General features: G+C 37.1%; 1 protein-coding gene across 5 annotated transcripts in view; it reads right to left on the bottom strand.

Annotated features, from left to right (window-relative positions):
* LOC113236790 (GATA-binding factor C) overlaps positions 1-15067 on the bottom strand; it is a 121800-nt gene that overhangs the window by 20832 nt on the left and 85901 nt on the right. For all 5 annotated transcript variants that reach the window (XM_026472971.1, XM_026472972.1, XM_026472968.1 and 2 more), the window contains one exon: positions 7766-7900. In XM_026472971.1, coding sequence (XP_026328756.1) covers positions 7766-7900 — 135 coding nt within the window. The remainder of the gene's footprint in view (positions 1-7765; positions 7901-15067) is intronic.

Below are 15067 nucleotides of genomic sequence, written 5' to 3' on the forward strand. Positions count from 1 at the left end.
CTCATGGCAACGGTGGGGAATGTACAGATTATTTCTGCGCGGTCGTAGATCACGGTAGATGTCGCCGATAGCGTGGCCTAGCGCCAGATCTGCGATGATCTCAACTGCGGTGTCGCATCGTCTAATTACTAGATCGTGATTTTGCTAGATGGCGAAGTACATGCTATCTATATCTAACTCTCAACATAAATTACTCATATGGATAAAAAAATATTAATTTTGACGCCACTCACCTTGAAGCTACTACACATTACCACTCGGATATATCATTTAAAAGATCTTAATACAACTAATTAATTGAACCAGTGATAATCACTTAATAGTTTAAGTTTTAACGGCAACCGATCTCTACCGTGGTCAATAATGAAAGAACGCCTCGCGGCATTCTTTCTTCAAACATCGATATCGATACACAAATCGCAGTTGGTGGCGACAAAAGCTTGTGACAATGCTTATTGCGCAAATCTCTCCACCCGACTTAAGCGTAATAATTGTTTTGTAGAAGGACACTCGCTTATCGCTTCGAACCATCGCCCGACTGACGTGCAGCTGCCATTTTCATTCTTTTTTAAAAAACCGTCCATAAAAATGAAATAGATTTGCTGCGACAGGCGATTAGTGTGCACGTCGTTGTTCCTAACGGTAACTATATACATTAGTTGCTTTTAAAAATTGAAATGGAAAATCATTACGTGTCTCGTTGTAACAGTCGCTTGAAAATTCAAAAAATGGACCTCACTGGAAACTACTTAATTAGACGATAAATCACCATTGTTCTTAAAAAGGTTTAATTAATTCTCTACTAAATTACTACTTTTTGTAACGTGCATTTAGACGCACTTTTCACAAAATTTATTACAAAAACAGTAAATCAGCTGGGAATCGCTAACAAAACAGAATGGGAACTTAAGCCTCATGAATAAAAACATCCTATTTAGCGCTACACTCGCCACGTCTTCGGCCACCGAAACAATTCCAACTATTACGACGCACTCAACATGTAACTTTAAGTATCAGTGTCAAGAATCAGAATTGCTTAATAAACTTTATCGGATATACCACTATTCGACAATGTGGGGCAGCTCTACGCAAACGCATTTCCGGCCGAACACTGCCGGGAAAAGCCATTTAAAACAAAAAAGAAAAAAATAGTAACGCGCCGCGCGCCGCGCTCGGACACTTCCGGTGGGCGCCATTTTTTCTGTATTGCCAACAGATAAAATCTTTCCGGCCTACTGCGCGAACGCCCGCTTTTATTCGTTTTATTTTATTTTTCGTGATCACTTTTTGGCAAAATTGGGTGTTTTATGTTAATAGATAACTTTTCGATTTCCCTTTGTAAGTGTTTTTCACCGTTAGGTGATAGGTTCACCGTTAGGTAATTCCTAGTAGCGTAAGCTTTCATCTTTATTCTGATTAATGCTAAAATCTCATCCCATAAAATTCGTAATTCAAATGAGCTAATAAACTTTTTAGACGATTCCCAGCTAGAGATGAAAGAGAGCGACGTTCACAATTTATTAGATCATAAACATTCTAAAATATTCTGCTTCCTAGATTATTCTACAAGCACAATCGTACAGTTTTTTTACCACGAAACAATCTACAGCGCAATTAGTGCAGCAAACGTTTACGCTACAGAATTCAACGGTTGAACTTATGTTAATGGGATAGCTGTTCAATGGTGAATATTCAAATTGATGTCATTATAACATTCGGCCAAACGTACCGAACGTTTGGCCACTTGCCAGTCGCATATGTAATGTAATGTAATGAGTGTATTAAACGCTCTTTCTTTTTGTCTCGCGAATTAATGCACAGCCTATAAGATGACGGCCATCTTTCCAATTTTTTGTTATTGCTTGCTGGAAGGACTGCTAAGTTTAACATGCGTTGCTTCTTACTTATGAACAGCTCCCTCACCACAACCCCAAATCGCACATGACAACTAATATAGTATTCCCTCAAAAATTGCATTATTTGTAAGTTATTCGTATACGGTTTCATTTCAAAGACACAGTGTTGTCCTGTATGTCTCATATACGAATGACATACATACATAAAGCAATTGTTAAGATAAAAATATAATAGGTACAATGCAATTTTTGAGATGTTAGTTGTCATGTGCGAAATGATAACAACAATCCCAGATTCCGCATATATATTAACATAACCACTAAGGCAACTTCACTTCAAACAGTATTTTGTATCCATAACCTAACATTAGCCGATGTAAAAGAAAATCATGAGAAAAACAGTGACTGTCAAATTCTTTGTGACTCTGGATGAACAAAACAGCACTTTAGTTCATCGAAAAAAAAAAGAAAACTAGAAGAGCGTTCTCGATTCAAAAATTGAATTGATCGGGCCATTGTATTCCAAATGTATCATTTGAGCTGTTATTATGGACTCTCTCTAGCTCTATACAAGCTGGTAATCCAATACTTTTGTATGGAAGGCACTTAACGCATCGCTTGGATGCAAAAGGTCGAAAGTGGCATTTAGAGCTAATATGTTTCGTGTTTTATAAAGAACTGTTCAAGATCCATTCGTGTTATGAGCGCAGTGTGGTTTGAAATTGGTATTTAAGTGATTTATTTTATACTATTTTCATATTTTAGAACTATTTCCGGTTAGTATATTACGTTGACATACAAAACTACATTACAATTAGGTACTGATTGCTTTCCGTGAACTTGTTTATATGAATTTGAGTATATATTTATATTATTAGATACATCTATAACTATTTGCAAGAAACAAACTACAGTAAATATAAAAGGGCGCTTTGGAAAACAATTGTTAGAAACCGCAAAAACTTAATACAAATTTTTTTATTCAAATAAAAAAAGAGGCCAACCACAAAAAGCTAATCGACTATAACTTAAAGGAAGTAACGTATAAACGAGTGTGGTGAATTAAATAAACAAATTTAGAAAAAAGATACCAACAGACGGACTGGCGAGCTTTGTTATGGTATATTGCGGTCGCAGGTACGGAATCGAACCCCAGACCCCCGAGCCCACGCTCCGCAGTAATCCTATTACCCGGCCATTGTGGATGGCCAAATAAATAATTTATTTTCAATCGTATTCATTCGGTATTAAATTTGGTGAGGTTATTCCCAAGACGTGGTATTTAAGATTTTGCTGAATCATTGATTTTTTATTTTATTTTGAAAACTAACTTGGTCTCAATAAAAATATAACTTGGTGTTAGTTAAAATGCATAAAAACATACTCAGAGAATATTTATTCAAAAATAAAGTAATAATTTTCGTTAAAAACTCCTCATTTCTTCATTAATTTAATCTTCTACAACAAAAAAGCTTCAAGTGACTTCAAAAGTTTTCCCAAATCAATCACTTGCATTCCCACATCACTCACAAGCAAACTGTATCACAAACGTTGTTTTTATTATAAATAAAAGTACTAAAGAAGTGCTTCTTACCACTTGAAATGTATAAGGGCAATTTAGATCCAAGTTATTTGTATCCACACAATTGGATAATATAAAGCATTTGTTTTGACTCAAAACTTTTAAGTAAACACTTATTGTTTGGTTTCGGAACTACGGTTGAGGTGTTTTGATATTTTGTGAATTTCAAGTATGGTTCAAATTGATTTTTTTGTTATTATTTGAATTAATTTTAAATTTTAAAATATCGTAAAGGGACAGCGTAATAATTTGTCTTAAGAAAGCTTGTCAAGAAAGGAACTGTTTTTTTTTTGTTTCGTAAGTTCTACCGTTGGTTACGAACAATTTGTACAATGCGGTTTATTTGTAGCAATATTGCAATTAAATTTTTTATTCGTGTTTTTTTTTCACTTTTTTTGCTTGCATTAAGAGCGGACTATCAAATACACGTCGTCGCGTGTGGGAGGGTGCCAGGGCGTCTCACAATGCCCCGCGCTTTGTCCTGTGAATTGCGTTTTTTTTTTAGAGAAATCGATCACTGCGTATCCGCCTTTAGCCCCTCACTATTATATTGTATTTATTTATACCTTGTTGCCTTACTTTGCTTTTTGGATTATTGAGTCGAGTTGATACTTTAAGTACGAAATATTTTTTGGTACCTTTTCAAATTAGTACTTTTCATTGGGACTGTAAAAATTGGTAAATAATTACTATGTTTTTAAATCAAAATTATGGTGAGAAATGTTGAGTATAGAGCTGGTTGAAACTTATCACTTAGTAGAATTGAAACCAATAGAACTTGTAAAATAACACGGGCTTATTTCTTGGAGGCAAGGCACAAAGATGAACAGACATTTTTTGACATACAAATTTCTTTACAATTTTGCATATGGTTTCGTACATACAGCCTAGTTTAAAATGTAGCAATTGAATACAAAGTTTACTTATCTTAATGTATAAATTATAATTAAATACCAAGCATAAATGCTAGGTATTTAACAAGAATTAACAATAATTACGAATAATGAAAAAAAAGTTACTTGTAATTCAAAACCAGAGTCATTTAGTATCAAAGCCAGTTCGTAGATTTATATCTTTTCAATTTATTAGCTGTTACTTTTGATATTTTGTTTCCGAATAGAAAATAAATAGCATCATGTAGCCTAAGGTAAAGACCAAGAAATTGGTAGCTGCGTACAAATGTATAAATATGTATAAAGGAGGCGGTACAGCTTGACAATGGTGCTCCCGTATTGTGTTCATGTCATTATGCCTCCAACTTCTGAAGTAGCTCCATTCGCCTTTGTCGCTCCTTCCGAATAATTAGACCAACAACATTGGGTACGTTGAGTGGTAATAAAGTATACATTTCAGGAAAAAAACGTCGAGAGCGAAGGGTCGTTCGACAGTTAATTTTTGTCATTGTTGTAGTCGACTTGTGCTGCGCTTTTGAAAGTATCGCTTACGAGGGCTCTGCATTGTTTCCATGGGGCAATAAGAGTCGTGAGAATTGCTACTAGAATATTTTTTACGATTCCGAACTTTAAATTTAATTATCAATAACATTTATCCTTATTAAATACCATCAATAATATGATAGTCAAATCTTAAACAATCCGGTAATCTACTAAACACATACTACTTATAATAACTTCCGAAAGTATCTAATAGCACCAATAACAAAAGTTAACTAACACTCCCGCTCGGTTGGAGTATTATTTTATTAACGTTTCGAGATCGTATCACGGTCGTAACTCATCCGAGACAATCGTATTGGGGTTTATGACACATTAGCTGGCGAGGGGTAGGGGCGCGGGGAGGGACGGGGTTATCTGTCACTAAGATACTGTCAACTCGGTCCATGGGACCGCAATCCCGGGGGAAAACCGGGATTAACCGAACGAAGGGAGCGTTTTTGAGAAGTATTTAAAGTTACTTAATTTACGTATCAACGGTGGTGAGAAGTTTCTTTTGCAGTGATGCAATTTCTTTTATAAATTACGTGTGTCCTCTGACGTAAGTCTCAGAGAGTCATTGAATATTTTGAAAAAAAAAACTTTTCTCTACTAGGATTCAATAAGACACAGACTTCAATTGAATAACACGAATGTAACGCGCTAATTAGTGCTAACTGTATTTGGAACTCTTTTAAAAATTAAATTTAAACATGACTCCATCCGCTTCAATAGATATTACTCAGATATTAATGAATGAATCTCAGATAGTTATCAACAAAATATTCCCAAAGACGTTTCCCAAGGATAATTTCACAGGCGGAAAGTTGCGTGCGAAGTTTGCAATAAAATTAATCACCTGTACGTGTTCACAACATTATGTTATTAAATCTGACTAACGTGCAGTCGTACTGTGAGGTTGTGAGGAAAGTTTCATTTTAGAACTTTGCATTAGGAAGGAGCAAACTTCTGCATTATTGCTGATAGCATTTTCTTTCGTGTAATTTTCCTCATAAGACTAATTTGACAATAATGAGTTACGTCTCGACGTATAACGTGAAATTCTAGGTAAGTAACTTTAACCTCAATATTGTAGGTTACAAATGGTTACAACTCAACCCTTCTTGTCATAAGTAACGCATTTGCAAAAAAAAACTTTAGGTGCCTATATCTCGAACACCAAAGGTTCTTTTCACCTTTCTAGCTTAGAAAGATTTTCTTTCTCATTAGAAATCTGCGCGATAAAACGTTTTTTGCACGCTAGAGTAGAAAACGTTTTTGAAATTCGAACTTGACGATGGACTGTGGTGCACCTAAGTTTTTCTTTATATTATATTCTTTATTATTGTATATATTACGTATATTTTATTGTTATTATTGTTGACATTAAATTGACAATGATAAGTAATTGTATTCATTAAATTGTTTTAATTCGTCGAAGAACTAAAATAATTTCAATAATCACTTAATCACACGATTATAAAAATGATAAGGTGCAAATTCAGAACGCATCCGAAGTTAAACTTTTGCTATAGTGAGGTGAATAGTTGTGTGTTGCGCTCGGCAGCAAAACTGTTTTGCGTCTCGTGTCTTGAAACCGTCGCTACGCTCTGGAATCCACTTTTGATTCTTAGCTTCCTTCGCTTACTCAGGTTTTAATACAAGCACTTGCGTCAAACAACAACTTTGCAGCATAACAAGCAACTATTTTTCATTAGAAAAGTGTGGATTACATTAATTTTGCTTGACTATAAAACTGAAACTAAATAAGAAATAAAAACCTCTCGTCGCGTAGATCTCGTTTCGCTGGCATGTTAGTAACTCAACTTTGCTGAAAATGTTGTTTACGCTAGTTATGATAAGAGTGGCAGAAGTCTATTCGTGCTAAACAATACGACACCTTCATGTATCCTTTTCTTTTATATAACTGTATTATTTATTTGTACCCAATATTATAGCTGAAGGTTAAATAATCAATACTTTTCGGAAATGCTAAATATTGGTCTTTTTAATGTAAATAAAAGGATAATTATTTTAGTCGGAGTTTTGTAAAAAGGGCGAAAGCGTCATTTCGAAAAACTTTCAGGGGAGCATGTGTTAGGTTTTAACGACTGTTTTAAAATTCACTTTGGCTTTAAAACAAGTATTAACTAAATAAACCCAACGTTAGAAGCAGTAGAGCTCCTTGAGAAAGAGTTTGTCCAGGGAAGTATTGACTCCTTACCTATTTCTGCCGCCAAGCAGTAGTGTGAGCATTAACCGCGTTTTGGTTTCGAAGGTGAGGGAGCTGGTGAAAACTACATAGAAATCAAAAGAAGAAATGCCAGTTTCCTATTACTTTTAATTACAGTTTAAAAACACGTTTGTTTCCCATGCAAAAAGTGCATAATTGGTTTTTCAATTTTTATTTCAAATTAAGAAGATGAAGAAAAAGAAGCCGTGGTAGCCTAATGGTTTGACCTTTCAAGCAGAGGCCGTAGGTTCGAATCCCGGCACGTATCGCTGTTTCTTAGAATTTATGTGTGAAATTTAATTTGAAATTTACCATGAACTTCCCGGTGAAGAAAACATGACAATGAAACGTTGAAGAAGGTTCACAATCCTCGGAAAACGTGTGAAGTTCCCAACCCGCATTGGACCTGGGTGTCGGACGATGGAGCGGAGACCCATGCCCAGCAGCGGGACATATTAATAGTGAGTTGATGATGACGATGATAATGTCAAAGTAAACATTTTAAATATCGTAATTCATATCAAATCGTATCCTGTTTATGATACCCAACAACCCCTTCAAAGCCTTACAGTGAACTACCTAAATTTACTAAACTACGATAAATCACTCTGAGTAGACGGAGGCATGACTTTATGTGTATGGAATCTGCATAGCTACTTACATTATGTAGTTTGTAATAGAGTCCACAAGCGTTGCAGACGGGCTCTCCGTTCTGGTTTCTCCGCCACAGTGTGGTTGTTGTAGTCTTGCAGTTTGCGCACGAGGTACCCGCCCGTCGTGCTGCACTCTGCAGCGACTGAAACAATAATAAGGAATACATTATTCTTTATACTTTATCATAGAATATAGCACGTTGCACAGGATAGATAATAGCATTATAGCTAAGAGTAGATTGTGTAGATTATTTGTTGTGAGCCTGTCAAAACTCTAATAGTACCTATATTATTTATAATAATATATGCCTGACATGCCTGATGTCTCATACTCAGGAATTCCCTCTACTATGAGTACCAGATCAACGGAATTCCCAGAATACTTCCCAGAACACCCAGACCAGAACCAATTTAGAAAAGTTCGTTCGCCAAATTGGTCCGGGAATCGAACCGGGGCTCCGCACCCCAGCGCCCACAATGGTTTTTTTTTATTCGGTTCACAAAACTGGATAAAACTCTTAAATCAAATACAACAGATTGGTTAACATTATAAGGCGAGAAGAGTGTGTCCTTCTAGATGTGAACACAGCGTTTCGTATTTAAAACAAAGTGCTTAAACAAAATTATATTAAATTAAGATTTACATATCTACTATTTATGAAATAGGAAACAGACAACTAAAATTCATCGCGCAGTCACTATATAATACATTTTCTTATTGGTCACTGCAGTCGTCAACGAGGTCGTAAACTATAGTTAAGAAAGTTAATTCTGTTGGTGAAGATATAGTTTTAGCTTGTTTTTTATATATTAAAGATGGTTAGTTATAAGTTAAAATACTAACGGTTGAAGTTGTTATAAACTGATGCAGTGTTTTTCAATAATGTTTAAAATTACACATTATTTCGAAACATAATTTCGAAAGCCATCAGTTGTGTCGCTGCGCCGCCATAAAACAAACTTGTCGGAGAATACCCGAGCGATACAAAATGATCGTCACCCCAAATTTATTTACGAAACAAAAATATGCAAACCGACTCATGCGAATTTACAACCTCACTTCAGTTCGTTAAAACGTTAAAACAATCAACATAAAACATGACAAAATCGAGTAGCAAAACGATGGGACAAACAAAAAGTGAACACTCGAAGTTCGATTCGAAAAAACGAGGTAGCTATCGGCGGCCTCTTACGCACCTGCCCATTACTACCCGTCAATCAAATAAAAAATATCCACGGCATGCGGTGGCCGTTTTATACAGTCCACAAAAGTGCCTCACTCAATTAAAAATGCATTCGTCCTAAACCCGACACGAGAATAAAACGAGCCGCGCAATCCCACTCATAATAAATCCATTAATTTGTCATGTCATTTACGAACTAAAAGTATTGAGGTCGTAAAACATGCAGTCAACTATTCTGTATAGGTACTTACCTAACTAGTATCGAATACTACCGAAGATTATCGTGAGCTATGTATTGTGAGATATAATATCGTAAGTGACTGTGTCGAACTCAGGCGACGGACAGTCGCGCGCAGTTTTTTAGCTAACGAGATCTTTTACTCTGAATCAGATTGACTGATGCAAAAGGTAAATGAATTAGACTTCTATGCGCTCAAAAGTTTCTTTGCTTCTACGAAAAAATTTACCGGAGAGCATGGATTTCGTGAAACAAATTACAAACTATTTTCAGCAAGGTTGATCATGAATTAGACCTGCTTTTATCGTAGATTTTTAAGCCATTCGTAATTGTAGCTTATGAAGAACGCTGTGAAATATTACCTTGCTTATAGTAGTTGCACACGCCAGTCCATGTGTATTGTAATACCTAAATATTAAATGGTTCGCGTTCATATTCGTCGTGTCATGGCAGCTCCTTTGTGCTCGAGATTAGAGCTCAGCCGGCCACTCTTCCCATCGAGATGTTTCTGTCACTTCGCCTTTTTGTTTGCTTAAAATTATGAGTAAGTAAAAAAGGTACCTAAGTGAGCACAGTGAGATTAGAGTTGTAACCTTTGAAAATTGTTTAAATCGATGGCTGAAAATCATACTCATGTACAACTAATAGTATCTATAAATTAAAATATCTCTTGATTTCTGTTATTAATTTATACTTGAGCTAGAGAGCTTGCAAAATGCCTTAAAAAGTTCAAAAAAGAAGTCGACATTTAACAACTCAATTACGCGAAACCGATTTTATAATCTACAGATAAGATTTCTCATCAAGTTATAACGGTCGGTGCGGCGAGCATCATACCGTTCTCCCCGGGGACCCGCTAAATCAGAGGGGCGCTAAGCCGCTTACAGGAGTCAACTGCCCCTCCCCGTCGAGCAGGGGCGGTTTTATTTCCTTGGAAAAACGGCTGTTTACTCGTAATTTTATGGGCGAATTACTTTCGCTCCTCAAACGCTGAAATGGCTGGAAAGAGTCGTAAATTTTATGAGCGGGATTATTTTTTATTCGGGTCATTCGTTATTGGAGTCACGGTGTGGATGGCAACAAAGCCCTGTCTGCTCACAAAATCTTTCTTTTACGATATAAGATAATAAAATGTCGAGTATGCTGCCACTTGTCTCCTAAAAATACGATTCCCGAACCCAATTCACTGTCAACAACATTCCACTTGATCGATAGTGTACAGATTCAGAAAAAAACAAATATCACAGGAAAACATGCCGACAAAGAAGAAAGCTGCTTTATATAAACAAATAGTAAAAAAATCAGTGCATATTGTGCTGGTGGTACTTTGATTTTCAGTGTACTGTAAACTCAAAGGGCGCGCTGTGACGACATCAAGGGCTCCTTTTGTGTTATGACAGGAACAAAAACAGCCCTTTGTGACGTGAGTTGAATACATCACCATAATAGAGGCATGCTGACCCAATAAGTGGACAGTTTACGTTAGCTATTTCAAATTGTCGTCTTTGTAAACAAAAATACTAAATTCACATATAGATTTATTTATTTGATTGATTTAAAAGGTGTAGAGCGCCTTGTGAAAGTTTGTCGAGGAAAGTACTGTCACCTTCCCTATTTCTGCCTTATATGCATATATGAGTTTTATAGTATGGGTGCTGGTGAAATTACATTCACATGGGACTTGTCTACTTATGTCTCAGGTGACAAACGCATTGCAGTACTCCTCAGATCTTTGCGTTATAAAGCTCTGAGTGGCACTGCACCTGCTGTGGACAGGCGTGCCGCTTACCGCCAAGCGCACGACTTGTTCGCCCCGTCATTAGACATCATAAAAAAAGATTTCCATTGACATAAATGTTTGTTAATCTATATTGTAAAAGAACTTCATACCAGCACAAAGAAAACTCTGAAATAAAATAATGAAAACCAATCACGATCCTCTAATTGAAACAAGCATGAAGATAAACAGTTATTAGAAAACAATAACACATTGTGCTCGTTCATTGAGTCGATTATCAACAGCAAGCACATCAGCGGATTAATATCGCGCTACTTCAGAGACTAGCTAATTCAATAAACCGCCCACATTAAAAACATATTTCCATAAAGCCGCCGCCGCTACCCGTGATCCAATCACCCTTATCTCCCCCAACCCTCCGAACACCTCCTAATCAAATCAAATCGCAGCCTCCATCTTCCCTAATCTATCCGCCTATCTACGCTCAAACATAAAATTATATTACAAAAAGGGATGGCACTCGTACCTACCTCTACAACCCCTCATATATTTGCAAACACAAGCAAAATTTAACCTCCGTAAACAACCCTCTATGGCTACATATCTACATAACTTTGTAGCCGGAAAATACAAACCTATGCAGCGCATACATGGACGGGAGCCAGTCGCGTCGCGACGCACACATCGCTGCGTATCAGCCTATCTACGCCATCTAGATCCCACTATGAGAACCCCCGAGGGGGAGGCAATCCATTTACTAGACCTGTCTCGGCATTGAAATTTCCCTCTTACTCGTGTAAGGTTAGAGATGACAATCGCGCGGCAAAAGCGTTGTTTTTAAAGGTTTACACGGCCCCTAGCAGTGAAAGCGCGGAATCGATGTAGCCTTTACCCCTCGCCCCTCGTCAGTTTTTCCGGCATTCCGTCCTTATCTGACCGAAGCGATTAGATAAAGAGAGATAGAGCGTGAAAATAAAGATTTTCATCGTGTTCACTCACACCACGAAAGATCCAGTTGTAGAGCGACACAGCGCTGATATTTGTATAGCGCGTGTTCTGTGTGGGTAGCAAGGGCTCCCCGCATAGCGCAAGGGTCGACAAAACTTTGATGTAGTGGGTAGCCGCCTTTGAAACTGTTATTGTAGTTTACTTATTTATTCATAAATATATACCAATATGCTTTCAGGAAATACCCACTGCGTAGATTTTGGAGTCAAAACCTCACCATAATTGTGAAACGTTAATGTAAAATGCTATCAATGTCACAAAAATAAATAAGGTTTCTGTAGAAAATTGTAGAGTCATCCAATGCCTATTCATCTTATGATTCATTAATCTGAATTTGACATATCAGATCACAATTTCTGTTTTGAGTAGTTACCGCACCATTTATACCGAAGACGACAACGTCACGTTAATGCGCATAATAATTTCTCCGTGATCAATCTTACATTTATAACTTCAATAAACGAGTGCGTAAGTACAGAACGATTCTCTCTTCGATCGTGCGTTTGCATCGCTGAGAATTTATGAGCTATCTTTTGAACACGGGGTAAACTCCCAAAGCGATCGTAAAATAAAGACGATGCTCGTAATTTTTTAAATTTTCACACTAAGATGCAACGGCGACCGCCCCCCGCCACCCCCTACCTCCCATTGGCCGTACCCGCGGAAGCCATGTTGGGAAATTCGCTTAACGATTTATTTGTGTGCGGATCGTACCGCTGGTCGGCCGCGTACGCCTCCATTGCCGTGTAGCGTAAAATAGGACCCGTGGAGCTTACAACCAATTAATTATCCCTCCGCGTTGGTGTAACGCGGATGAAAGTTTCCGATACCAATTTTATGTCAGGTCAAACTAATACAAATAGAAGTGAAAGTTCACAAATAAATATAAGCGTAAAACATTCTAAACTATCTCCAGTCTATGTTAAATAAAAACGGAATACAGCAATAGAAAAGCGTTATAGTCCATCTGATTTCTTTTATACGAGCCGTCGAAAATTTTTCGACCCGTTAGGATAACAAAGCACGTCGGTTGCCCAATAGGAGCTATCGAGGTATCGGTCTATCGAGATATATTGAACGATAGGATCGGTGAGATTGACACATCAGCCGGTCTCGCATGAGATTAACATCGATGTGTTCTCGTAATCGACGCCGCGCGACGTCACGGTGGACCATTGATGCCAAACTCTGCTTTTCTAAAAGAATTCTAATAAAAACTTAAGCAAAGAATGGCGGTCCTATTCTAAGCAACTTGTTGGATAATAGCAATTGAAAGGTCGAAATTGACCTTTAATAGTTTTCATACTGTCTGTTACTCTACTGTCAAATAGTGGAAAAAAAATTGAAACGAAATGTTACTACTAACCGAGTTCTTAGGAAATGATAATTTACTGACACTTTCTAACTAAAACCCAAATAATCTTTATTTCATAGGTAAGCCTACCTATTACACTTGAAATCGTGACAATGATTAAACTCTACTACTCAATCGTTAGACAGGTTGCCTTGAGAAGAATGAGTAAGAAACTCTAGGGGTTGCTCTTTGTAAATAAACATTTATACAAATTTATCATTTACAATAATAATAATACGTATGTTGTTCGCCAGTTCTTGTCCCTGACCCCGGCCGACTGTGCCATTGTCGGGAAATACCGATACCGATACTCTCCCATTTCAAAATTCAAAATTACTCTTTTAGGTCTAGTAGGGAGAGGCGAGAATCTAAAATAGATATCCAAAATAATGATAATAATATAGCTGTATGTATACTCGCATTACTGAGCACAGGTTTCCTCTCATAATTCAACTGCCTCTGTGGCCGATCGGTTACCATGCTGGACTGCCACACAGAGGTCCCAGGACCGAACCCAGTTTGATTCCCAGGCCAACAGAAATATGTATACGGCTTACATTTATTTTTCTCGTGTGTTTGGGTGAAATTTATGGTTGTCTATGTGTGATCCATGGCACCCGCGACACAGGTTTACCATAGTACAGGGATATGAGTGTGTTGCGTTTTTGCGTTGATTAATGGGATAGTTTGGGCTGTATTTCCCACACGGGCTCAATCCGGATTGGGATCTTTATATCATTAAATTGTTTTGCAGACGTGTGCAGGTTTCCTCACGATGTTTTCCTTCATCGAAAAGCTCATAGTAAATTTCAAAATCGATTTCGAACATAAATTCCGAAAGCTCAGAGATGCAAACTCAAATCGAACTTAATATCTTCTTGAGAGGCAGTACATTTACAATATTTATTATCAGCACGAGACTTTATACTTGAAGATTAATATTAGTAGCAGCAAAGCTCCTTGTGAAAGAGTTCGTCCTGGGTAGTACAGCCATCTTACCTATTTCTGCTGCCAAGCAGTAATGTCAACATTACTGTGTTCTGGTTTTGAAGGGTAAGGATGCTGGTGAAATTACAGGCACATTGGACTTGTCAACTTATGTCTCAGGGTGACGGGCGCAGTGCTAGTGCCCCTCAGATCTTTGCAATTGAAAGCTCTGAGTGGCCTGTAACTGTTATGGACAGGCGTGTAGCTTACCATCAGGCGCCACGGGTTCGTCCCGTCACATAATATTATAAAAAATATATATATTTCCATAAACTCATGGTTACATATATTATATTGAACACAAACTAATAACTAAACTATAACAGTGACGTACATAAAAAAATGTAAATTTCCATAAAGTGAAGTCAGCCCATATAATTACCAATACGGGGCACGAGATCCTTTAAAAGAATAAGTACTATTAAGTACTATTAATATGAGAAAAATATATAATAAATACACAAGAATGTTGTAGGAAGACAGTGAGGGCACATCAATTAGTTCGTGTGGACGTTGATGGATGGCGCCACTGTAACTAGCCGAGCCTCTCGAGATACCCTGCCACGGAATTTCCGCACTTCATATTCATAACTTAATCATAATTTCAAAGCTTTCATCTATATTTAAGTCTGGGTACTGTAACTATAAATTTATTTAGCGAATATAAAATCAAATTATGTTTGTCTTACATATCGTTTTTGGCGGAGTCTAACAGTACGTGAGATCAGCAAAGGTCATTTTAATAGCATACAAGGATTTCATTATGACACCGCCATCTTGTAATGCAGGAGTGTTATAACA

This window comes from Hyposmocoma kahamanoa, unplaced genomic scaffold, assembly GCF_003589595.1.
Source record: "Hyposmocoma kahamanoa isolate Upper Pololo Valley unplaced genomic scaffold, ASM358959v1 92, whole genome shotgun sequence".
Classification (NCBI taxonomy): domain Eukaryota; kingdom Metazoa; phylum Arthropoda; class Insecta; order Lepidoptera; family Cosmopterigidae; genus Hyposmocoma; species Hyposmocoma kahamanoa.